This window comes from Cyprinodon tularosa, unplaced genomic scaffold (genome assembly GCF_016077235.1).
Source record: "Cyprinodon tularosa strain WSP-4 unplaced genomic scaffold, ASM1607723v1 ctg927, whole genome shotgun sequence".
Classification (NCBI taxonomy): Eukaryota; Metazoa; Chordata; class Actinopteri; order Cyprinodontiformes; family Cyprinodontidae; genus Cyprinodon; species Cyprinodon tularosa.
This window is the reverse complement of record NW_024039704.1, coordinates 274,354-300,484: the sequence shown is the minus strand read 5'-3', so window position 1 is coordinate 300,484 and position 26,131 is coordinate 274,354. Positions and strand designations below refer to the sequence as shown.

The window sequence follows — 26,131 nt, the reverse complement described above, 5'->3', positions numbered from 1 at the left end:
TTAAACAGTAAGTCAGTAGTTATTTGTGTTTTCATTTGAGTTGATGAAGGCAGGAAAGCTGAATCGCTGACGCCTGTGACTCAGATTCCAACCCAAACTTCTGTGGATTTTCTTCTTTTATGCTTCACGTTAGGCAAAACAGTACAAGTGTGAAAGAACTGAAAAGTGTGGCGGGCATTTGTGTTTCTCCCCCTGCAGTGTAAGGCCATCAATCAACTGGTCATGCCATTCATTTGACTGGGCCAACCTGCCTCTCCCTGCAGAAGGAACTCATCCGCTCAGCATGTGCTGCCACTACCGTGCTTTGCAGTGGGGAATGATTGATTGATTGACTTTATTGATCTCACAGTGGAGAAATGTACTTGTTACATCAGCTAAAATAGTCAAAGGAGAATAAGAAGGTGCCAAAGGAAGAAAAAGGTGCATGGGATATATACAGTATATACAGTGCGTCCACATATGAGTTTTTTTTTAGTAGGATTATTATACAGGGTTATTGCACAGGATGTTTACATGGGTATTTATAAAGATGGATATTTATATTTATATATATATTTCTTGCACTGAGTGTCAAACAGTAATTGCACATTATACATGGTGTGCATTGTGCTTCCACATGTTTAGCGTCTCCCCCACATGCACACAGAACTATTTATGTCTTTCTTTTGCCACTTATCCATAACAACCAGATCTGAAAAAAAATTACATCTCCAGATGATCAACTGTGAGGTTTATCTAACTTTGCTTTTTTAGAAGCTAATGCAGGTTCAAACGTCTCCCCGACCTGTCCACTTTTCTCCTTAACATGTTTTTACATCAAACCTCTCAGGCCTTCGCTCAACAGCTGGACTCCAACATAGTATGAACAAACTGCCGCCTCACTTTAACAGGGGATTGGTTGCACTGCTTCTCATTTTTTTGATGGTGTGGTCTTATTAGGTGTGTGTGTGTGTATGTAGGGGTGGCTGATGAGCGGATATTGGGTTAAATCAATTTTTTAAGGCATGTCATTATTGAGTTATGCCAAACTTATGGCCGGGGAGGAGCACGTTTATACATGGTAGACCGGAAAATTCTGCTCCCTGATCCCGATCTGCTCGGACCTCTTTGGACCCATAACAGTGTGTGATGTCTTTCTGTGCAGCTCTGCAAACTGCTGGGCCCGACCATCAGGTCTGACCTGGAGCTCTGTGCCGAGATGAGTTTATATGTTCTCTATTATACCTCTGAGGCTCACAAAGCAGCGATGTTTATTCTCGGATAAAATGACACACAGGCGGACTCCATTTACTGATTAGGCAAATCTGAAAAATCGGTGGAACTTAACCACCGATTTTGGGGGGTAATATAAAATGCAAGCCATACTTTTAAAACCTCTAACAGTTTTTTTTCTTCATATTTGCTTCTTCCTCCTTAATTATATTTCCTTTGTGTTGGTGTAAAGATTAAAACTCCACTAAAATCTTTCCAAGTTTGTGATTATAATGTGACAGAAGGTGGAAAAGTGGAGCTGACCTTTTCTGAAAAGAAGAAAAATTTCAAACTTTAAACCTTCTTCCATATAAATCCATCCAGTGCTTCTTCCCTCTCAGACAGAAAGACAGGGAGGCAACAGATCCCATCCAGGAGGGAAATCCAGCCATCTTTTAGGGGTGGAACGGTTCACAAAATCCACGGTTCGGTTCTGTTCACGGTTTCGTGGTCACGGTTTTCGGTTCGGTATATGTTTATTGTTACACCGAAAAATAAAAAAAATAATAAAAAATTATAAAAATGAATAAAAAAATTTTTTCTCTATGAAATTATTGAAAGAATCCAAAAAAATTTATGAATTGTAATTATTTTTAAAGATTCGCGGAAACCATGGATCATTTCCGCATGTTTCGCTGCTTTGAATTTAATCATCTTGTGCATGCCCTCTACAGCGGAGGCTGTATGCTTTGCTTTGTGCAGGCGGTCTGGAGCGAAGCGGGACGGAGCGCTGACGGAGTATGTGGGATTTTGGGGTTAGCATGACTAGGGATGGGGATCGTTAATATTTATTGATATCGATACCTTTATCGATACTCCTTATCGATCCGAGTCTTTATCGATACCACTATCGATACTTTTCTGTTATTTGGTGGAAAGACGATGCAACAAAATTTTTTTAACAGAACTGGTATTGCTTTTATTGCTTAACAAGTGAGCATAACAAAAACGTTTCTAGCCTTCAATAAACATGGCTAATGTAATAGGCCACTTCGAAATGACATAAAACTAACTAGAATATATTTTCACAATTGTTGGTTAATGTATTGCCTACTGTCACTTTTCATCATGTTTTTAGTGATTAGGAAAATATTTAACAAATAAATAATTGTATTTTAAATTAAATGTAATTTTTAATAAATGTTGCCATGAGTGGTTTAATTATATATTCTAAAATAATTAGAGCAATATACAACTGTATTACTCATGTTTCTCGCCAAAAACTAAATTTCCCGTTTTCTTTACGTTACACTTGAACGCATCATGATAACCTAATTGTCGTTTTACTGAGCCAATCTGAACACATCATCACGCAGCACGTCTGAAACTTTATTTACTTTTCAAGCAAAGTAGCTTGTATGCTTCCGATTACAAGAAGGATTTCACAATTACTATTTTTAACTGACCGGACAAGCTACAAAGTCTGTGTGCGCGCTTACCAGTGGTACTCTGAGTGGATGATGAAGACGGGCCCGACTGTGGCGCGGCGGCAGCAGCAGGAGGAGGAGGAGTCCTTTCCGTTCAGCCATTCTCAAATCGCGAGCAAAATTAAGTGCCGGACTTCACTTGTTTTACTTTTAATATCTGTTTGCTTACAATTTCATTCCAAAACATTGGTGGACATGCTGCAGTGATTGGATTGATTAGATTTAAATGCTGTGACGCGACTCGAGGGACACACAATTATGTCACTGGACCTCCGGGAGAAAAAAAACAAAACGACCAGACTCGATAGTGGTATCGATAAGCCCAAACGTTATTGATTTTCGGGTTTTGAAAAAAGTGGAACCGGGTCCTTGATGGAACCGGGTTTCGATCCCCATCCCTAAGCATGACATGTTGGTTGTGTTGCTGTTAGCATAAACAAAACGTGTTGCACAATGCTTGCACACTGTTGTACTTTTATCCACAACTTTCTTTCCGCCGTCATCGTAGGTCACTCTAAATGCAAAGTGGTCCCATACAGCAGACCTATAAAGTGCTGCTGGCGCGTCTTCCAACTCCTGTTCTTTCCCACTCGCCATACCCACACAATTCTCCACAACAACTGATTTTTTTCTGCTACACCCGGCTACACTGCTTCGCTTCTTCTTCTTCTTGTTTACTACTGGTGGTTGGCTTTGGTCACAGTACCGCCACCTTCTGCTCTGTAGTGTAAACGCTTCACCTATGAGAAAAAGGAGCAGCGCATGAACCGAACAAAACACACGCGAACCGAACCGAGACAGTCGAACCGAACTGTTCGGACGGTTTTCAAAAACCGTTCCATCCCTACCATCTTTACCCTCACTAACACTCTCCTTGAAGATCCCAAGGGTTCCCAGGTCATGCTGACTAATTCTGGGTTTGCGATTGGGAAGCAACTAAATGGGACCATGAAAAATATCAACATTTCTGAGCTTTTAAATGCAGATCAATAAATGTGAAATTAAGATTTGTTTGTTGATGTCATGTTGATGTTCATTCATACATGTTACATCAGATGTTCTGTTTGTGAAAATTCAAATAGTTATAAATACTTCATTTATACTGTAGTAGCTATAAATACTTCCAGTTAACACATCCCCCTCATTTTGGGAAATCCTCGCCTATTTTGCATTCCCAAATGGAAAAGAAAAAAACTTAGCCAAAATTACATGTGTCATACATTATTTGAAAGCTAACACCTTCTAGTTTATGAATATATAAATTTGGTGTACATATAAAATTGGGTGATTAAAACACAGCCCAAGCTGCGTCAGTTCAAACATGACTCAAAGTTGTTTTTTTTATCCTCGAAAATAATAGTTTTTTTTTAACAGCAGAAATAAAGACCTGATTGCTTGTTGTGGCTGCTTTGTCATGTTTACATTTTGACATGCTGCTATATCTGTGTTAATGGTGCTTTGGTGCTTGCTGTGTTCATAAAATGAACCTGGTGGTTGAATTCTGGAGAAGTTTTCCAACAATGTCTAACATGTCTATATTGGTTAACATTTTACCGCTGTAATTTTCATGAGTTATTAGATGTAAACGCTGGTGGGTTTGAAAGCTAAATAGATAGAGTTTTGTAATAATACTGTTTAAACCTAGCCTGACGTAGTCCTACTCAATTCTAGTCAGAATATGAGTCTGATGCTGCTCCATAGAGCTGTGATTATGGGGCGTGTTTCGAACGAACCAGGAAAAAAAATGCCTCTGCACTCAATTGGATAGACCTACAACCAATAAGAGCAACGGAGTGCGTGACGTATGTTAAGCGACGCATAGTTGTTGTCAACAAAAATCAAAGCGTGCAGTTGCACGCCTAGAATAAGAAGATGAGCCTTGATCGCGTTTCTCTGTTCCTCTTTTAAAATTAATTTGCTGTCGATATCTTCTAGAACAGACCTAATAGCAGAATCTACACACCTCAACTCTCTAGCGGCAGCCATTGTTGTTGTCACCCAAGCGCGCTTTGGTGACGTGGTTGATTACGTTACTGTTGATCATCTGTCCATCATCGTATAAAGCCCGCCCTGACAATTTGATTGGCCCGCCAGATATTGTGCTAGCATACTCGCGCTGCTATTAAGCAATGCCAGACCGAACTTCCCGACCTCAAATGTTGTGGGCGGGACTAAGTTCTGAATGGCACCCAGGCTAGTTTAAACCACAATTTTAATCACAAATGTAAAACTCCTGGTGAAGCTGTAACACTCCCTACCAGCTGGGGGCGGTAATGCACCTGAAAATTTGACAGAAACCTTATTTAGGTGAGATGGAAGAAGATGGAATCAGAAACCACTGATTGAATGTTACATTACACACAGAAAATATTTCAGCATAGACATCAGCTTAGATATCACATTTGCTATGTCGTTTTTTCCTCATCTTCCTCGGGTTTAACGGCTTTCAGGTGCATTACCGCCACCAACTGGCAAGGAGTGAAACAGTTTCGTTACATCCATCAGTTATAGACTCATACTCTTTGGGATTTGAAAGTGACTTTTATTCTCACAGAGGAAACATCTGCAGTTAAAGGTATGTAAACTTAAAATAAAATTGGAGAATCATTTACTTAGAAAATGCTAAGTAACTTTTTCTACATAGAAATTCTTTGTAAATTTCACTATATAAAATCTAAGTTGATTTTTCTTACTAAGAAAAGTTGATTTAACAAACAAACTCAAGTAAATTTTACACTCAATGAAAACCTAGAGCAGCCAATTAACCTGATATGTCATGTGTTTGGACTGTGAGAGGAAGCCGGAGTACCCAGAGAGAACCCATGCATTGCAGAACATGCAACCTTGATGCAGAACGGTTCAAACCCAGAACCTTCTTGCTGAAAGCCAAAAGGGCACCACCGTGCAGCCAACAAGGAAACAATATTTCCAACATGAAAATATAAATGGTCAGGCAGGAAAAAAGCACAACTTTTACTCCTGATATCTAAGTACATTTTACATGTATCTGTTAAGTTGCAAACATATTACAAACACATTAATAAAAGGTGTCATATGGAGGTAAGCACTTAAATGGCAATTTGAGGTTAGTTTTACATAAAAACTGAGGTAATATAAGATAACACAGGGCCATAAAGTCCCTTTTTTCAATGTAAGAGTTAACAAAACAACAATCAAGGAAGTTGGGACATGGCTGCAGCCTGTCGACGGTTAAGATGACGAAGGATTTTGCCAATATGTATATACATATACATATTGATTTATATATATATATGTAGACATATACATATAAATATGTGTATGTATATATATATATATATATATATATATGAGAGTCATAGGTACTTGCTGATGGCACGGAAATTATTTGTAAGAGCATTGAAAGAGCATTAAAAAGCATTAAATTAAAGTTATCATTCCTGTATAAACCCTGTATAAACCGTGTCCAGCTCAAAGAATGTCCCCTGTAGCTCAGCCAGAAAAGAAAACACATCAGCAGCAGAAAAACAGATAGGATGTTTATTTTAGATTCATAAGGACGAGGGAGAGCTAAATGCTCCATAGCACTTAGAAATGTTCATATCCTCTCAGCACCTCTGCCAGCTTATCCTCAGACTATCCAGATCGCTGGACAGATCTCTGCAGCTGAAGTAAGAGTAAGCTCTGCATATAACACCCATCCATATCCTGACCAATCACACACCTGTTCTCAGACATGCTGCTGGAAAAATTTCTGCCCCGGCGTCACACTACAGGAGGTAGATTAAAGTGGGGCTCCAGCTGTTTAATGAGCAGGGGTTTCTCCCATTGGCCAGGGTCCAATCCGGTCCAAGTACCGGACCTTCCTTTGTGTTCATGTTACACAAAATAATGCTAAAGATGTGTATTCACCCTGATGCTCTATCTCTCTATCACTCAAGACAAACTCTTTGAATAACACTTCATAACTTATATGTATTAAATAACCAGGAGACATGACAACAGATTCTGATAGAAATTGTAATCTTACTCAGATCAGAGAAATTGCTTAGAATGTACAGAAGGCAGCTATTCACCTCTCAGGAAGTGGCCCCGATTAACAGTTAAAAAGGCATTTTATACATCTCCAGTCTACATCATCTTAATCGCTGACGCCTGTGACTCGGATTCCAGCCCAAACTTCTGTGGATTTTCTTCTTTTATGCTTCACATTAAAACAAAACAGCACAAGTGTGAAAGAAACAAAAAGAATCTGAAAAGTGTGGCGGGCATTTGTGTTGATCCCCCTGCAGTGTAAGGCCATCATCATGCCATTCATTTGACTGGGCCAAACTGCCTGTCCCTGCAGAAGGAACTCATCCACTCAGCATGTGCTGCCACTACCGTGCTTCGCAGTGGGGAATGATTGATTGATTGACTTTATTGATCTCACAGTGGAGAAATGTACTTGTTACATCAGCTAACATAGTCAAAGGAGAATAAGAAGGTGCCAAAGGAATACAATAGTGCATGGGAAATATAAGATATATACAGTAGGCTTGTCCCGATCCGATCCACGTATCGGATCGGGACACCGATATTGGCAAAAAAATGCGTATCGGCAAAGCATGTAAAAATGCCAATCCAGACTGCCGATCCAGTTTAAAAAAAAATCCAGTCCGTATTTTCCAGTTTCGCCGATTGAAACGATCCATTCCACTATTTTGCGACAGTGTTCCCCGAATCCGGTCCGCATTTTTCAGAACACCTTCAACACACCCACGGGTCTTTTTGGGTCTGTCTCCCGGCCTAACCATTAAAACAGGTGAATTGGAAGATAGCGGGGAAAATGTCAGCCGTGTGGGATTATTTTATCCTGCACGATGTGTAGATGGAGACTAGGTGTGGAGGACATTGGGGAGTATAAGGCATTTTTGTGTAATAGTTCACTGTTATTTGCACTGATTTTTTTTTAAGCAGTGTCTTTTTTCAAGTAGAGTCCTGATTGAAGTTAATAGAATATTTTCCACTCTTGTCTGTTTTGCATTTTTATTAAAACTTACAGTAATACTTGCACCTTTAACTGTTTACGGTTTTACTGCTCACTGTGCAATATTAGATTGCTATTCATAATTTTGTCCAGTTTGTGTTTATCTCTTAATAAACAGGTAAGTTTGTTGTTACCAAGCATTGTGTTTTATTCAATCTCACCTAATTCAGCTGGCTAGATGTTATCAAGAGTACTAAAACCCTTTTCAACATGAGTCTTACAACTAAGGCTAAATACTTTAACTTAAACTTAAATACATGCTCGGATAGGCTGGTATCGGCCAGTATCGGTATCGGATCGGAAGTCCAAAAACAATATCGGTATCGGATCGGAAGTGCAAAAACCTGGATCGGGACATCTCTAATATACAGTGCGTCCACATGACAGTTTTTTTTTTTTTTTTTTTTTGTAGGATTATTCTATCCCGGCGTCGGAGAAATTTCTTAGAATGTACAGAAGGCAGCTGCTCACCTCTCAGGAAGTGGCCCCAATTAACAGTAAAAAAGGCATTTTATACATCTCCAGTCTACATCATCTTATTTTACATGATACACATTAGCAGATGATTAGACATCCATGGCTCCAGCCTTATCAATATATTACACTTTGTTCTTAGCTGAAGGACACCGCTCTCAATCCATTTCTAAATCTTTGCCACATACAGAATAATGATTATAACTGTATATTCAAACAGAGGAACTGTCTTAGTATAGATTAGATTAGAAATTTACTGGTCACATATTGGCATAGTAATTAAAGAAGGTGCAAACAAGGAGGAAAAAGGTGCATTAAGAATAAACAATATATATACAGTATATCAAGATAAATAAGGATTAAGGCGCAAGTGTACATGTATCACACACAATGAAAAACAAAATAAAAATAAATAAATAAAAAATTATTTGATTTAATCAAATTTGAACATTTGATTAAAACATGAGTTGTGAAACGCAACAGGCAGCCAATAACAGGGTGTAATAAACTCACACATCTTCAGTGATAATTATCCTAACAATAAGGACGCTTCATTTCAGCCACTGGCTCATTTTCACTGAAGGGTTTCTTTTATGCCTTAACGCAAAAATAACTGCTTCATTGCCCCGACACATCAAATTAAAGGACTTTGGACTTCTACAGAAATGCTGAACAATAAACAAGCATAATTACAACAGGACATTCTTTGTCTATTAAATCTGAAAATTATTCTTTAGTTATCCAGTAAAAATGATCAGTTCACAGCATTTAACGGCAGAAAAGAGCCTCGGTTCAGGCGCTGCTGTGAGGACATCTGACTCAGATATATACCACACAGCTAGAGGGTGAGGGGGAGGGCTGCAGTGACCTTTGACCCTCATGAATTGCAAATCCAGAGTCCATTCTCACTCCCAGAGGAACAGCCTCTCCTACCATCAGGTTTCCAGAATACGCTCCCAGTCAGCAAGCGTTGCATACCGGCTTTCATCTGCTAGATGAAAGACCCCTTTAAAAATAAAACCACAGGTAGCAAAGCAGGGAGCAAAGGTGCGTATTTCGCAAGAAAACCTGCGAGTCAGAGCGTGGTCTGCGTTCAACTCGACTTAGACATGGTGCTGAACAATCCAGACTTAATTCCTCCAGTGAGAAATTTAACGGGGAAATTATTTAAATTGATCTTATAAGTTCAGGCACCATGGACCCATTAGTGAGGGAGGAGGGAATTAAAGTTTTAGAGCTAAATATATTTTTATTGGGAGTTTTCTGACAGAATCAAGTTCAAAAATATGACATGTTAAGCACTGAGAACTTTCTGTTAGAAAGAACTAACTGACAGCCGCTGATGGTTTCTCCGAGCCACCAATGAAAGCAATCATTTGACCTCCGCTCTGCGGAGCGACCACAAGATAATATCCAGGAAACGCAGCGCAGAAAAAAGGACAAATCGGCACAAACCAGGGAGGTCTGTCAAAGCATTCTCTGGATATTAAGATCAGACCAGATGAATACGTGTGAGAAAATAGTGAGCAAGGCTGCAAACATTCATACTCTTTGGTACGGCTGTGAGGAAAAAAGGCCAGAAAGCACCGCAGCATAGCTCTGACGTGAAGCAGGTGTTGGAACAATATTTTAATAACCTTCAGTTCAGAAAAAAAACATGGCTGGTCTGTATTTCTGCAAAAGCAACACTTCATTAAATTTACAGCAGAGCCAATAAATAAACAAATCAATCATTTTCTCTCGCAGCTCAAAGCCTGTTTGGCAAATAAAAATGAGAAAATCAGCCCAAATAAATAATAGTTGAATTATTATATTGGCTTTGTGATAAGAAGTGTTTATCTAGAACAATCTGTGGCTCCAGGGCAGCATGTGGCTCTTTGGCCCCTCCACTATGGCCCTAATGAAGCCAGGTGGGAAAATTACTTTTATTATCCAGGTTCTTCTGTTTGTTTCATGTAATTTATCGTTGATCATCTATAACCCCTGGTACACCAATTTGAAAGGGTTTCAATTTTAGCTTTAGCCGGGAAGCTTTTTACAAAAAAAAAAGATAATACCGGATTAAAAAAAACATCTTTTAAATTGTTTTTTTTTTACTTTGATCTCTATACCATTATCATTACAGTCGTTTGACAAAAAAATATCTATCAACATTTTCCAACAATGTATTATTTCCCACTGAGTAGCAAACTTTTAACAAAATGTTGATAAGAACAAAACAATAGAATAAAAGTTCAGTTTTAAATCCTCTTCTTTTTCATATTAATACTATTAAAAGTTAATTTTTTGTAACATTAGAACATATCTTTTTCAAAGTTATATTTTATAATTTTTACTCCAATTTTCTGTCCATATTTAAAAGACCCCTGAATTCTCATCCTTTATCTTTCATATTTATGGTCAGTTTAACTCATTCTACTGAAAAGAACTCTTGAAATGAAATTAAACTTTAATTTCCTAGACTTTCAATGCTGTAGCTTTGGTGATGAAGAGGATCCACAGCTTTAAAGAAAAAAACAACAAAAGGATCCACAGGTTTAAAGAAAAAAACAACAACAAAAAAATTTTAAACTGTAAATTTACAGTCATATGTTTATATTACTGTTTTTTTTATATATATTTATTTACTTTTTTTATTTTTTTACTATTTTTCAAGGCTGCACTTTTAAATAAGATGAAATTGTCCAGAGCTGATCCAGATAAATATTTTTTTTTGTTTAACACTTGTGTAAACAAAATGAGAAATAAAATCTGTCTAAGTCTATGTCTAAAGGGGTCATAGAATGCAAAACTGAGTTTCCATTGTCATAGATGAATAACGATAGTTCAGTGGGTGAAATGGACATACAGAGAAGTTTAAACCCCATCCACGCCTCCTTTCTCTGCAAATATCACAATTCTAAACTTCCAGCATAAAACGGGCAAATCCAAAAGAAGCCGTAAGCTGAAGTAAACTCTGGGATGTTGCTTTATTTGGTTCTGGCCTGTACTTTTGTCACGCCCTGAAATTGACATACAGACCAGCCCACTGGTTCACAGGCCCAAGAACATGACTAGAGGTAGATGTAAGACACCAGGTTAGCTGTTTAGCCTACAGTTGGGTTTACTTCTACAAGAATTTCAAAGCAGGAGGTTGCTCTATTGAAAATGAGCCAGAACTACGGGCGTAAATGCAGTGTTCCAGGCTGCACGGAGATATCCTGTCAAAAAAATTCCACCCGCACATTTTTTTTTAGGTATGAAAAGTGGGACATGTCCGGAAAAAAGAGTACGTCTGGTCACCCTACCATATCAACGATGTTTCAGTGAGTGAGTGCATTCTCAACCAATCAGTGCACAGCTCATCTACATATTCATGATCATACCGTAAAAATTCAAAAAATATCCACTGGACTTGGTTTTCAAAGACTTTGAAAACCAAGTCCAGTGGATATTTTTTGAATTTTTACGGAATGACTTTGACCTGGATGACTGAGAACCTTCATCAGCATATTCATGATCATACCATAAAGGGAAGAAAACCTGTTGTTTGATTTTAGGGCTTTTAACCAGGCTGCATTAGGGATCATAGAACAGCAAAGATGCCATTTTCAGCCCAACCAATGTTACACACCCTATTCAGAGATCTTAAGAACCAGCACCACATACCCTATAGAATCATTTTATGACCCCTTTAATTAGTGAAGAACTCTATGAATAAAATCCAGACTGCTTTTTTTAACAGGCTAGACGTGGAAGGAGGTGATCCGGTTAGATTAGACTGAAGGTCCTTCTTAACAGACCGAGGCTATGATTTTAATCTGATACTTGATTCCTTGATACTTTTACTGAACAGCAACAGGAAAGCATGTAGAAGGCTAATAATGGAGGAGTGGTGGCCTACTGGTTTAGATCCGAGGGATTCTGTTCATGAGGACAGAATCTGACAGACTGCCACTCAGGGTGCCTCAGCAACACCCTGAGCCACAGAAAGCCTCTGGGCTGGATTTAAACCCATGACAGATGGCTGCTGCAGAAGAAGTGACATGCAAGACATGAGAGCAGGAATACGCAGCAAGTCAGGACACAAACTGAGGAATTAACCAATCACTGATAACAATCAGAAAAAGTCTGAGAGCATTATAGATAAAGAAGATCAGGAACAACCAAGAATCAGTGATGATTAAGATGTTAACCACAACAGTTAAACAACAAAAACATGAAAATGCAAATAAAGAAATGATCCTTCAAACTAAACCCTAAAAGACTGAAAATGAAATGGAAACATGGATGTGTGGCCAGAGGTTTAAACATAACTATGGCCACAAATATTCTAATCAAACCAGCGTGGAGTTCAGGAAAAGACTCTTTTGAAATCCATACCTCAATCCTTTTAAAACAAGGTTTCTTCAACACGAGATCCATGTAAGAACACAAACCGGTTCCATCAGTTTGTTCCATCAGACCCGAGGTGAGAAGATGGCTCAGAGCTTCTCCTTCAAGTAATCAGAGTGTTTGCTCCGGGTTTTCATGTTGAGGAAGCAGATATGGATCACGGCTAAAATTACCCTGAGAAAGATCTTCATCAGAACCACTTCTTCATACATATCAGAGGTCTGCTTTCTAATCTCTAAATTAGTACCTGATGGAGGGATGTCTTCTTTACAGCTCGCTATCAGCATAGAGGTTCAGACATGTCATGGTGGGAGGGTTAAGTCCTCCCCAAGATTAAAGTCTCAGATCCACAAAGATCTTTGAAAGCAGCAGCGAGGTGTGACGGCGTAAAAAATGTTATCTGCTGTTTCCATGCAAAGTGGAGATAAAGGAAGCTGATGTAGAAAAGCTTTTGAGAAACTACACAACTTTGCTGGTATTCAAAACACTGCCTGCATTTGGACACAGCGTTTGCCTACATGTACGCTTCATTCAGACTAAATACTTTTCACATGTCAGAAAGGCATCTAACACCTCAACAGTGACGTTCGTTAAAGACAGACACGCGTTGGAAGGAGCTACCCTCTTGTTTTCCATTGCCGGCCTCTTGTGCAATGACAGATAGCTTCGACAGGTAAAAATAAACCTTAAAACGTAATCTGTTCAGTCAGTTCATTTAGACTATGATCTTTCTGTTAAAGGGAACACTACACAGAAGTCAGTCTTTTTAAAAACATGTTTTCTGACCATTATGGATGTTGCCATTAGGCTCCACTTGGTGCTTGAATATGAAAAATGCAACGCACACAGAGACAGAAAGGGAGGTGAGAAAGAAAGAGGAGGTAAGAACTAAGGGGAGACAGAGATAGGAAAGAGTGAATGATAAGAGAGAAAATAAAACAAAACAGCAAAAATAGAAACATAGAAGATATACAGTAACTCCAATAAGTCTGCTTCCAAACCTGTATAAGACGAGAGGAACAAAAAACTGAGAACAAAAGAAGACAACAGTCAACCAAAGTAAAGATTTAAAAAAATATCCCTTAGATATCCATGTGTGTGGAAGGAAAACCTATGGTGATTCCATGGTATTAACCAGGGTGGTATATATCTGTAGCTGCACTGCAAAAACGATCTAGAAATAAGTAAAAAGTAAAAAGTTAAATTAAGTGTATTCACCCTTAATTTGAGCAGGTAAATGAGATAGTTTGCCAATGGAATGAGTAATTTTACTCTTGAAATAAGATAATTAGATAAAATGCACTTGAAATAAGACAATGCAATTGTGTTTTCTTATTTTAAGTGTAAATTCTCTTGTTCCATTGGCAAAATGTCTCTTTTACCTCCTCAATTCAAGAACAAATGCACTTATTTTAATAAAAAATGACTTAGCTAGATTAAAATTTTTTGCAGTGTGCAGGTTACTGTTCAGTATTAGCTCGATTATTATTGTTTTTTCTTTTTTCTTACAACCTTAAATTTCGCTTATTTAAATTTCATAAACCAAACTAGTTTTTACAGCTTAACTTTAGCCAGGTAACTTTCAACCCGGACACTTTCAATTAATTCAATTCAGTTTATTTTTATAGCACCAAATCACAACACATGTCACCTCAAGGCACTTTACACACTGCAAAAAAATCTAAATCTAGATAAGTCATTTTTTCTTAAAGTAAGTGCATTTGTTCTTGAATTAAGGGGGTAAAAGAGACATTCTGCCAATGGACCAAGACAATTTACACTTAAAATAAAAAAACACTATTGCATTGTCTTATTTCAAGTAGATATTATCTAATTATCTTATTTTAAGAGTAAAATTACTCATTCCATTGGCAAACTTTCCCATTTACCTACTCAAATTAAGGGTGAATATACTTAATTAAGGAAATTTTTACTTATTTCTAGATCGTTTTTGCAGTGCAGTTCACCAGATCATCCAGTCAAATTCATTAAAGGTTTTCTAGCTAAGGAAAACTAGTTGATTGCATCGGCTGATTGACACTCAAGGCAATCCCTCACATTAAGCATGGTTGTAGCGACAGTGGAGAGGAAAAACCAGCAGAAACGGGCTCAGTTTGAGCAGAAGCAGACATACAGAAAGAAACAGAGATAAAAGGCAACTGTCAACCAGCTCCACAGGTGGCCCCATCCAGCGAACACATAGCCAGGCAGACGAGCTCCAAGCAAGACCCACGTCAGAGGACTAAGAGAGCACATCCAGCCAGTCACAGTAAGAGAAACTGGACTGGAAAAAAGGATGAGCTTAAACATCTATAAACAAAGGTGTTGATGGCAGGAGCACAGCTGATCTCCAGGATGGAGTCACAGCCAAACAGGAACAGGCCAGATGAAGCTACTATGAGAAAAAGCAGAGAGAGCTTAGCGTTTTAGATTGAACAAAGGAATTCTGCAGAGTTGGAGAATAGAGATAGAATGAAGCAGAATGATGAAAAAAGGGGTCCCTATGTCCTCCAGCAGTCTAAGCCTATAGCAGCATAACTATAGAGATAGCTCAGGATAACCTGAGCCACTCTAACTATAAGCTTTATAAAAATGGAAAGTTTTAAGCCTAGCCTTAAAAGTAGACAGGGTGTCTGCCTCACGGCTAAAACTGGTAGTTGGTTCCACAGGAGAGGAGCCTGTGCAACCAACTACACTTGTGCATATTTTTTTAAGCCCCGGTCATACCTTGATGGTCAGCATCAAGGTATGATAGCATACGCTGAACTTTCTATGTATTTTTTTCAATTTTGGGCATATTCATAAAGAGTCCAGAGCGTATGTCGAATGACCGTGTACCCATAATTTATCCAAAGTATGCCAGCATTTTGTCGGACATGTAAAAGGATTGAAAATGTTGACAGTGAGGTAAAACCCAACTTTCTGTCAGCCATTTAAAGTTGGATTGATGTTGCTGCTGACAAAAACACAGCTTAGACGTGGAGCTCCAGCAGGACAAGGCTTCCCACCGGCATCTGTGTAGAAATTCTCTACACATGAACAGTGTAGAACGATATGGCTACCAAATGCCCAGCGCTTTACTGCCCAGTGAGCCGAACATTTTGATTGATGACCTGTTTGGGTTTCACCAGCAGTGTGGGAACAGATACATCTGATTGATTTAATTTCCATTCCAAACAGGCGTCCTGTCAAAGAACAACACAGATGATGGTTTTCCTCTTCTCTTCCAGCTGAGATGGGAATGTTGAAGCTGCTTCAACTTCAAACACCACATCTTAACACACAGGAACTTCCATTAATCTGATCACTTCCCCATGTTCCTAGTCTTAATCTACACTTGGCTCAAATTGTACCTCTAACTCTATTATATTACATTAAGGAAATGTACCAATCTTTGTTCCCTACAAGGCTTTTAAGGCCCCTGAGAACAGAATGGCATCACATGTGGTCCTGAATAAGAAACATAAACATGTATAGAAAAGAAAAAAGGAAAATCAAAGAAAGATAACGTTTTCACTCAATCACCTGATTTGGCTTCTTTAGCCACTCATCACACTCTGCTGTTTCTATATAACGGTCAAAGCAGCGTAAATATTCCCAGCTTGGTTTTTTTCCTCTAGCAAGAAGGAAGTATGCAGGAAGTATTTGCAGAGTCCAAGAGTGAGATATGAGTTCATTAATGATTGAAACCCTTCGGTGTGGGAACCTCCCTGCTCAGTTAGTCTCCTGAACGCTTTAATCCTCCAAGCGAGTCCTCAGCTCTTTTCAGCAAGAGTCATAACTACTCAAACAAATTTAATCAAAGTGAGGAACACATTAAACTGACCCAGGTGGATCTACTACGGCTTTGTCTTTTCATTTCATAGAACATAATCAGGAAGATTTGCCTTTTTCAGATAAACTCCACCAAACAAGGAACAGAAACAGGATCCACTCCTTTCTGTGTCTATTTGCAAACCAGCAACAGGTTGCGAATTCAGCCAGAGTGGCTTCTAAAAACACACAAGACCTGTGGTCAATGGTTAAACGAGACAAACGGGTCACTTCAAGGCAGGCCGTAGGACATCAGGAAAGTGGGATTTTTATTAAAGCAGTCGAAAAGAATGTGGTGTGCATCTAAAGTGAAGAGCTGCAGTTAAAAACAAACAGAACTGAAGAGGCAGATGGAAGATGGAAAACATATTTATTCTCAAAAGGAAACAGGGCTGTATCCCAAACAGGACAGGGTCACTCCGCCTCAGAGCCACCAAAGGCTAACATGGAAGCTGAATTCTGCCAACAGACACGGACATTTCGTTTCAACCCTCGGTGTGAAAGGGAATGTAAATATTGGCTGGTTTAGAAAGGCTTAAGAAAACAATAGAACGGTTAGCTAACCCTAACCTCTGTTTGGAAAGCAGATTCAGATCTGGTTCAGTTCAGTGACTCCCTGGGCAGCCATCCCTCACAGAGTTTATCCTCTCCATGGTCTCCTCACTTCTCTGTCCTTTGTTAGCACGGCTCAGCCACAGACGAACCGATCGGCCCAATCAGAGTAGGTCGCAACTTTACATGCAGCTGAGAAAACTTGACCACAATACAAAGGACAGCAGAGGATGGATTCCTATCTTTTTCCTCTAGTCCAGGGGTCTTCCACGTTTTCCAGGCTAAAATCCCCCAAACTGATGGCAAGAGAGAGGGGGGACCCCCTGATTATAATTAATGTATTAAATTGTGTTCTATCAAACTGGTCCTATAGTCACTCTATTACAGATGGAGTTATGTAAACAAAAAGTAATTTCACCCTGGGATTATTAAAGTATTTCTTCTGGTTGATGGGACAGGTGTTGTGAATGAAACGGTGCCCAGCTTGAAAGAGCTCCTGTGTGTCGCTGAATGTTAGCATTGATGACTGAAAGACATCTTCTGCCTCCATTTATCTGTTTACATGCGTTGAATTCATGTTAATGTGGATATAAAGACATTTCAATTAGCAAAACAAATTTCAAAACTTTCGCGACCCCCATGCAGTACCTCCGTTGACCCCCTAGGGGTCACGGATCCCCTGTTCTCTCTAGTCTATTATAACACCAAATGTAACCCTTTCTGCCTGAACAGTTAACAGCCCAACGTATCCTACCTGCATAGCGGGTCAATGCAGACGTTATTCTTTGTTCAATGCTGGATGCGACTGGGAATAGAAATACTCACTAAAACCTTATTCTGAAAAAAATCAGGATATGTGGGCATTAATGTTTCAGTCCTATGAGTCACACTGGGCCGATATTCATAACCAATATTCATTTCCATTCAGTTGGTCTTTTTGTTTCAGGAGGGGAAGGTTTGGTCATGTGACAGTAATAGCAATGCAGCTGGGGTTTGTGGGTGTTTAACTGAAGCATAACTGAAGCAGAGAATGATGTCAGCACTGTGGTTGGTTCTTCGCAGTGTCCAAAAATCTGGTTATCACAGCAATACTAATGACAATGTCGGCTCAGATTTTTAATTGTTGCATCTCTTAAAGGAGAAGTCCAGTTGCATTCACAATACAAACTCCTGAAAGTACTTTAAGTATGAAATTGTTACATACTTTTCAATAAATCATAAGTGTTTTTAATTAAGTGTAATTTCATTTGAATGTGCTTTACTGGAGACATCAAAGTTTGTCAAAGAACACTACTGCCACCTAACGGTTTGTCATGGTGTGGTAGCGGCTGTTGAGCAAGTCCCACAGCTGTATCTGGTGTTTGTCAAAACGCACTATTATCCATAATGGGGACGACCAGTGCACTATGCGAAGCGGAGAGTAACGGATTAATGACGTGTTCGATGGTAAATCCTACCTCTTCAAGTTGGCAATCCAACGACGAACCCGTCCGTGGAGGATCAGGAATTGGAAAGGTGAAATAACACATTTTTTCTTTCATTTTTACGATGTATTCCAACAACCAACTGCCATGCACGTGGGCATTGTCAGTTTCACTATAGCTCTGGTGAATTTCAATGGTGAAGTCCTCTGGAAATCTTAAATAATTGTTGTTGATTGGAGATGTGTCTAGTAGTTCATTTGATTTTGTTTGTAACGCGGGAGAATAGCGCTAGGCTTACTGCAACCAGACGTCACTGCTGATGTCTGCTGCTTTATCTCCTCTCAAAAGCAAAGTGTGCAGATTTTCACACTTCCCTGTATGTTTAGACTAATTGTGTCAGGTCATCTTGTAATCTGTGAGCAGCAATCTGTTCCCACTAACAGAGACACTTTGCGGGTCTGCACAGCGTTAGGAAAAGTCAGGAAATAGGTTTGTGATATAATATCTTCTAACACTCCCTCCACTTAAGCTATATCAGCTCCCAGTTTACGCCGCCTCTTGGGAGCGACTAGGAAGCATCTGGTTTATAGATGAGAGGCCTTAGATAAAGGGGCCCCTAAAATTAAAATAAAGAATATAAAAATTGATTCACTATTTCAAGCCAATAGTGTTATTGGAATCAAGGACAAGTCCTTATTGCCTTTGGAACATTCAAAACATTTTGATGGGAAAAATTAATGTCAATGTAATAAAAATGCCAACTTTCCCAAATATATTAAGAAAAATAACAAAAATGCCTTCAAAAGAAAATCATGAAAAACACTCTAAGAGTAAAAGAAACACATTTTTTTTGGTACAACATAACCTTAGGGGCATTAATGCTGATACTGGCACTTACATTTCTTAGTTTATAAACCTAAATATAATAGTTAACTAGGCTTATTAACTTTTTAACTTTACCTTTTTTTTCTTGACTTAACTTTTTTTTCCAACTTAATTTACAATAGGTAATAGATCATTCAAGGGGTCATCTAATTGATCAAATGCCAAAATAAGATGTGCAACCATGTCGCAGTATCATAGCTTAATTCCTGGATATAGATCTTGTGCTTCTAGACCTCACTAAGTGATGGGGGACTCCCTTTGTAAGGGCTATGCAAGTGATCAAAAACACTACCTTGCCCTATAAAGGGTTAATACTCTTACTGTTGGTGTTTTCTACTATACTGTTTCAGCTGATAGTAAAGTGACTTAGAATTCATATATTTCTCTAAAAGGGCTTAAATCTATAAAAGACCAAAACTGGCAGCGTTGTGGTATTAAAGTGGAAATCTATACCTTGCCCAGTACGTAAAACAACACAATCGAAATTTACAAATTAATTTAAAACATGAGAAATACGTTAATGTTTTTATATAAGGGCTGAATCAGTTTGTCAAAAATCAAAATTGAGATTTTATTTCGATTTGCCTTTGCACAAAACGCAAGCATGTAAATTTGATTTGAAGTTTTTTATGAGCTTCGAAGATTGCTGGTCTATTTACTTGGAGTGAATTGTCACTGGACATTAAATTAGTGTGTAAAACTGCTATCTTATAGCTCCCATCTGTGGATCTATATGCTAACTTCAACTCTCTTCCCATCTGTGAGGTGGTAAATATATGCATTGTGTAGTTAAACCATATTTTATTTATTTTATTAAATCTGCATTATTAAGTATTTTTAGATACCTACAAGCTACTTTGCAGCGGTTTATATTTTATTTCTGCCAGTTTCAATCCTTCAGAAACTCTTCTATACTGAATGGTTTTGCCTCAGTTAGGAAAATTAAAGTTAAATGTCATAATGTTAACAATAATAATAATCTTTGCCTTAATGTCAAAATACACTCACCGGCCACTTTATTAGGTACACCTGTCCAACTGCTCTTTAACACTTAATTTCTAAGCAGCCAATCACATGGAGCCAACTCAGTGCATTTAGGCATGTAGACATGGTCAAGACAATCTCCTGCAGTTCAAAGCGAGCATCAGTATGGGGAAGAAAGGTGATTTGAGTGACTTTGAACGTGGCATGATTGTTGGTGCCAGAAGGGCTGGTCTGAGTATTTCAGAAACTGCTGATCTACTGGGATTTTCACACACAACCATCTCTAGGGTTTACAGAGAATGGTCCGGAAAAGAAAAAACATCCAGTGAGCGGCAGTTCTGTGGGCGGAAATGCCTTGTTGATGCCAGAGGTCAGAGGAGAATGGCCAGACTGGTTGGAGCTGATAGAAGGGCAACAGTGACTCAAATAACCACCCGTTACAACCAAGGTGGGCAGAAGAGCATCTCTGAACGCACAGTACGTCGAACTTTGAGGCAGATGGGCTACAGCAGCAGAAGACCACACCGGGTGCCACTCCTTTCAGCTAAGAACAGGAAACTGAGGCTACAATTTGCACAAGCTCATCGAAATTGGACAATAGAAGATTGGAAAAACGTTGCCTGGTCTAATGAGTCTCGATTTCTGCTGCGACATTCGGATGGTAGGGTCAGAATTTGGCGTCTACAACATGAAAGCATGGATCCATCCTGCCTTGTATCAATGATTCAGGCTGGTGGTGGTGGTGTCATGGTGTGGGGAATATTTTCTTGGCACTCTTTGGGCCCCTTGGTACCAATTGAGCATCGTTGCAACGCCACAGCCTACCTGAGTATTGTTGCTGACCATGTCCATCCCTTTATGACCACAATGTACCCAACTTCTGATGGATAGCAGGATAATGCACCATGTCATAAAGCTGAAATCATCTCAGACTGGTTTCTTGAACATGACAATGAGTTCACTGTACTCAAATGGCCTCCACAGTCACCAGATCTCAATCCAATAGAGCATCTTTGGGATGTGGTGGAACGGGAGATTCGCATCATGGATGTGCAGCCGACAAATCTGCGGCAACTGTGTGATGCCATCATGTCAATATGGACCAAACTCCCTGAGAAATGCTTCCAGCACCTTGTTGAATCTATGCCACGAAGAATTGAGGCAGTTCTGAAGGCAAAAGGGGGTCCAACCCGTTACTAGCATGGGGTACCTAATAAAGTGGCCGGTGAGTGTAAGTTTGCATTGATAAATTTTTGCCACAATATAGCAAATAGTATCTAGTAGCGACCCAGATTTAAAAAATAGGACTAAAGAAAAAACATATAAATAGATTGTACGAATAAGTCATAATTTATAACTTTGACCACTGACCAGTCTAAACTCATGTTTCTATGAGGTTCTCACATGTTTATCCCTGTAAAAGCTGTTTGTTTGTTTTTTACCCAGAAATTAAAAGCTATAAAATGAGTCAGATATTCTATAACAAGAGAAGAAATATCCTAAATCTGGGTTCCTCCATATGAGAGAGAAAATATTCGGGTTATGTTTTCCATCATCCTGCCTTTTATTCTGTTTAGAGCTCTTCTTGTTTCTTTTTACCAACATATTACAACATTACCACATTTAAAGTCAAGCTTTACAAAAGAGCAATACATAAAACTGTCTAACTGCAGAAGGATTATACTGTTAATGCATTTTATAACTTTAATGGCTGAGGATCTGAAACCTTTAGAGCATTGGGCCCCATGCCAGAATCATTCATTCGCACATATTCCTTCTTAAATAGTATGTACAAGTGATTTAGGAGAAAATCACTCATACGTACTAATTTTCCGATTACTCAAGATGGACTTAGGAGTCTTGTTCAATCAGTCAGCTGTTATCCAATCCCAATTTATCAATAAATGACAACATTTGTTGTTTCTTAAAAGCAAATGTTCGTTTTAATAGGCTGCATCAGTATATATTATGCAGCTCTGCAATTATTAATGACATTCTTATTGGCTGATGAAAGAACTATGGGTCACTACACCTGCAGCTGGCATGTCGGTTTTCAGGGACTCTGGTTTCATTTGCTGTCAGTTTGTCCAAAGAGAAAACAGTCAGGGACTCTATGTGAGGTCAAGCTACTATAGAAATAACATCTGGAACAGAATATGGATGAAAGCTCAGCAAAGCTCCTAACGGTCAGACTTTCATTTATTTCCCTTCATGGCAGCTCCTTGGCTTTGTTATCACACTGAATGTGGTTGTTTGGGTCTGGTGGAGGAAAGACTGTGTCATTGTCAGAGGCGTGGGAATTTGTAGCCTTCTATGGAAAAATCAGGGAGGTAATTATGCAGATTTACATTTATCTTATTACTCATTTACGGCCTACATCACTTTTATGAGGACAATTTCCAATAATTATTGCAGTTATTGTTTGTTGAATCTGACTGTCATGTAAAAGCCCACAGTAGGAGAAAAACTAAGAGAAATTTACCATAAGTATATGAAGATGTAGTTGCATCAGGCCCATTGATTCCCAAAGCTGGGGTCGTGACCTCAATTGGGGTTGGTGATCAACCTGTTGGGGTCATGAGATCCGCAACAGAAATTAAACTGAAAGACAAATATTTATGTGTAAGTGCTTAAATATATAAAAGCGTCATTTAAAAATGGACTAAACCAACTACTCCGGTTGCAATATTATTCCACCTGTAGTGGATTAATTTTGTACAAAATGTTTGTATATATTGCCCACAGTTTCGGTAATGAGTCGAAGCTGATTAGTTTTGTATCCTATGCTCAAGTGCTTGCTCATGAGAGGACAAAGCATGCTTGAAAACCAAATGGTTGGTGTGATCTCACAGAATTAATGCAGTATCAGAATGTTAAAGTGCAATTAGCACCAGTTGTTGACATGCTAAAATTGTTTAACCTGTCCTCAAATAAAAAGCATTGGAATAAAAATATGTTTATTTGTCTTCAGACAGAACAAGCTTAATCATTTAAGTGGAATTTTGCAACCACCTTTTTTTACAGTCAAGATTTGGGGAAGGATCTGTCTTCACTCCAAAGTGTGAAATTAGAGTTTTACCATGTGAGGCCAGAGAGGAAAGATCAATTTAGGGGCCCTGCTGGAGACATTAGGACATCCATACATCCACCTTACCCTTATCAAGATTGATTTAGGGAAAAAAAAATGTAACAAGAATAATTGAAATGTAGAAAATCCAGTGGATATACCTATAAATAGGACCAATAAGACAGTCATCGAGAAGCTGGTCAGAGAACTGACCAATGTGCCAAAGAGCAAAAATCCACCTTATATGCATTATTACCGTAAGAATAAAAGGATACAGTACATTTCTTTTGGGAAAATTACACCAACTGGCAGCCGACAAAATGAAAAAGGAGAGGTCCGAGAGCAGAGCTTTGTGGGACACCCCCCAGAAAGATCAGTAGGCTGCATTCTGTAAATTACTTTTGTAAAGAAAAAACAATCTAATGTTCAACACTTTGCAGCAGAGCACCCTTTTAATGCATAGACCAGAGTGCTAATGTAGTTAGCAAACAGGAAGACAGCAGCAGAACTGATTTATGTGCAGACACATTTGATGTGTGTTTGATTTCAGACTGTGAGTGATGCAAAGGGCCAGATGTAGCCAAGGGGCTGTAAAAATGCCCTTATAAAAAAGTCTATCCAGTGTCAGTTTACATCATATCTCTTGAACAACTAAGGTGGTTTAGTCAATTTTTCAAGTCACTATAAACTACGAATGAATTAGTTGAATATATTAATATGTATTTCATATGATATTATGCGTTTGAAAGTGCTGCACTGCTCTAATTGTAGCACCCAAACACGCCCTTCTCTAATTAAGATTCAACAGACAAATATTATTTTATCACCAATGGAAAAGTTTTTTTATTTATAAGCATTACCTGTAGGTTGCAACCTGATCCCAAACGAAAACTGTAAAAAATATTTCATTTTGGTCCCATATCTGATGTGTTGGGTCAAAATTTTAATCTATATTTATTCCAACTTAAAGACACTCTGATTTGATATGCTTTGCTTTATTTGCAATCCAGTACATATTGTTTCATCAGTGCTGTTTTTTTAGACCACTGCATTTCTCTTTTGCCAACATTCAGCATCCCAACAAGATCAAAAGCAGATCTTTATTGTGTTTTCATAAACATGTTGAAAATATGCAATAAAAAAAGGGTTTAATTTGTCTGGCAGGTCGCCTTCCTTCAGATGAAGAAATAAAACAGAAATAAAAGGACCTCTGAAATCCAGCCGTAGTAGATCCACCTGGGTCAGCCATTTACAGCTGAACAGGAGCAGCCAAAACAAACTGTGTTCACTCACAAAGCAGCTGGTGACCAAAGTTTTACATCCGGTTCTGGACAATTCTGTTTTTTTTTTCTGAAGATATAAGCATGCATGAAGTAAGGAGAATTATGTAAGGAGTTTATGGCTGTCCACCATAGACCTAATTTTCGCAGCAACACATAGACGTTAATCCGTCAATGGAACTGAAAAGTTTTGACACAATGCAGACCACCCATGCAAACTTTGGAGAAAAGCTGATCTAGTTAAACATCCATGATGGTGTGAACTGTTTTTGTCTTGCAGCATCTTTAAAATATCCTGCTGTTTCCCAAAAAAGTACCTAAAACCAGATGCAGAGGTTTCAAAACAGACATTTTTGAACTCCAGGCGGTAAACTGAACACACGCATTCTCCTGCAGCTTGACGATCCGTCCCACAATCCTCACATATTATTGACATGTTTCAGAAAGGTTTCCTGCTGTCAGCAGATTGCGCTCAGATGGAGATGGGGCTCAAGGAAGAGCAAAAAAGAGGCTCGTGTCTCTTACCCAAAAGCCCCCCCAGGAAGCACAGGGACGGTTGCAGCATGCTGGTCGGCTTTCCGCAGGGCTCTAAATGCAGCACAGTGTGTTCGCACAGATACACACACACACACGACACTCTTGGGTGTGCAGAGGGGCACGCAGGGCCGCCCCGCCTCAGGTCTTCATGGCAACCTGTGAGCCTCTCTCAGACAGACTGAGACAGTTCACGGCTCCAAACTCTGCAGCCAACAGTCTGAAAGACAACAGAGAAGAGAGGTGAGAAAATCTCAGGTATGACCTTCTTCTATACCAGTTCTACCACACGACAGAAGCTTAACCTCTTGATGCCCTTTTTGCAATTTTGCAACAAACGCTTTGTATTACGTATACACCCAAGATAGCATGTGCTCTTACTTCCATTACAACGGTGTGTTCTACCATTAGCCGTTATAAATGTCACACAATTGTGTTTGTCTTTAAATAGAATGATAAAAACAAAACAGTTTGGCGTTGAGTTAAAGGGAAATAACCTTTTAATATATACAAAAACAGTTTTTGCAATCTCAGACTGTATCCTTTATGGATAAATTTCAAATATGTCTTTTCTTTCACTCCTCTTCCCCATTGTGATCCTTTTATTTTTCTATAAATGGAGCCTAGGCCGCCCTTCATCCGCCCTCGACACAGCCAATCAGCTTTGAATCACAACTCCACGAAAGCCAATCAGCATCCAAAGTTCATCTTAAAAGGCCTCCGATCCACAACTTGTTTGCTCCTGGTGCGCAGGCGGTAAATGCGCTGTGGGACTTCCTTCAGTTTCATTCCTTCTGGACTCTTCCTGCATTCCCTGTCTCACTTCAACAGGTCAGGCAGAAGACCGCCATGTTGAGCCTGGTTCTGCCAGAGGCTTCTTCCCAATGGGGGGTTTTTCTCCCCACTGTCGCTTTATGCTTGCTCATCATGGACAGGTTCTTTCAACCTGTGTTATCCAAGCTGGACTTCCATCTTCCAGGTCCCTGAGTGAAGCTCTAGTATCAGCTCATGCAGTCCACTGGATCGCTCCATAAAGCTCAGCAGACCGTCTCTCTAAC

General features: G+C 39.1%; 1 protein-coding gene across 3 annotated transcripts in view; it reads right to left on the bottom strand.

The window, feature by feature from the left end:
• Nucleotides 1-25,170, bottom strand: part of il34 (interleukin 34) — an 87,894-nt gene extending 62,724 nt beyond the window's left edge. For 2 of the 3 annotated variants that reach the window (XM_038274717.1, XM_038274716.1), the window contains exon 1: nucleotides 25,065-25,170. In XM_038274717.1, coding sequence (XP_038130645.1) covers nucleotides 25,065-25,104 — 40 coding nt within the window. In that variant the 5' untranslated portion in view covers nucleotides 25,105-25,170. Of the gene's footprint in view, nucleotides 1-12,522; nucleotides 12,604-25,064 lie in introns of those variants that run through there. The other variant, XM_038274718.1, reaches the window with a different exon arrangement.
• Nucleotides 25,171-26,131: the final 961 nt, after the last annotated feature.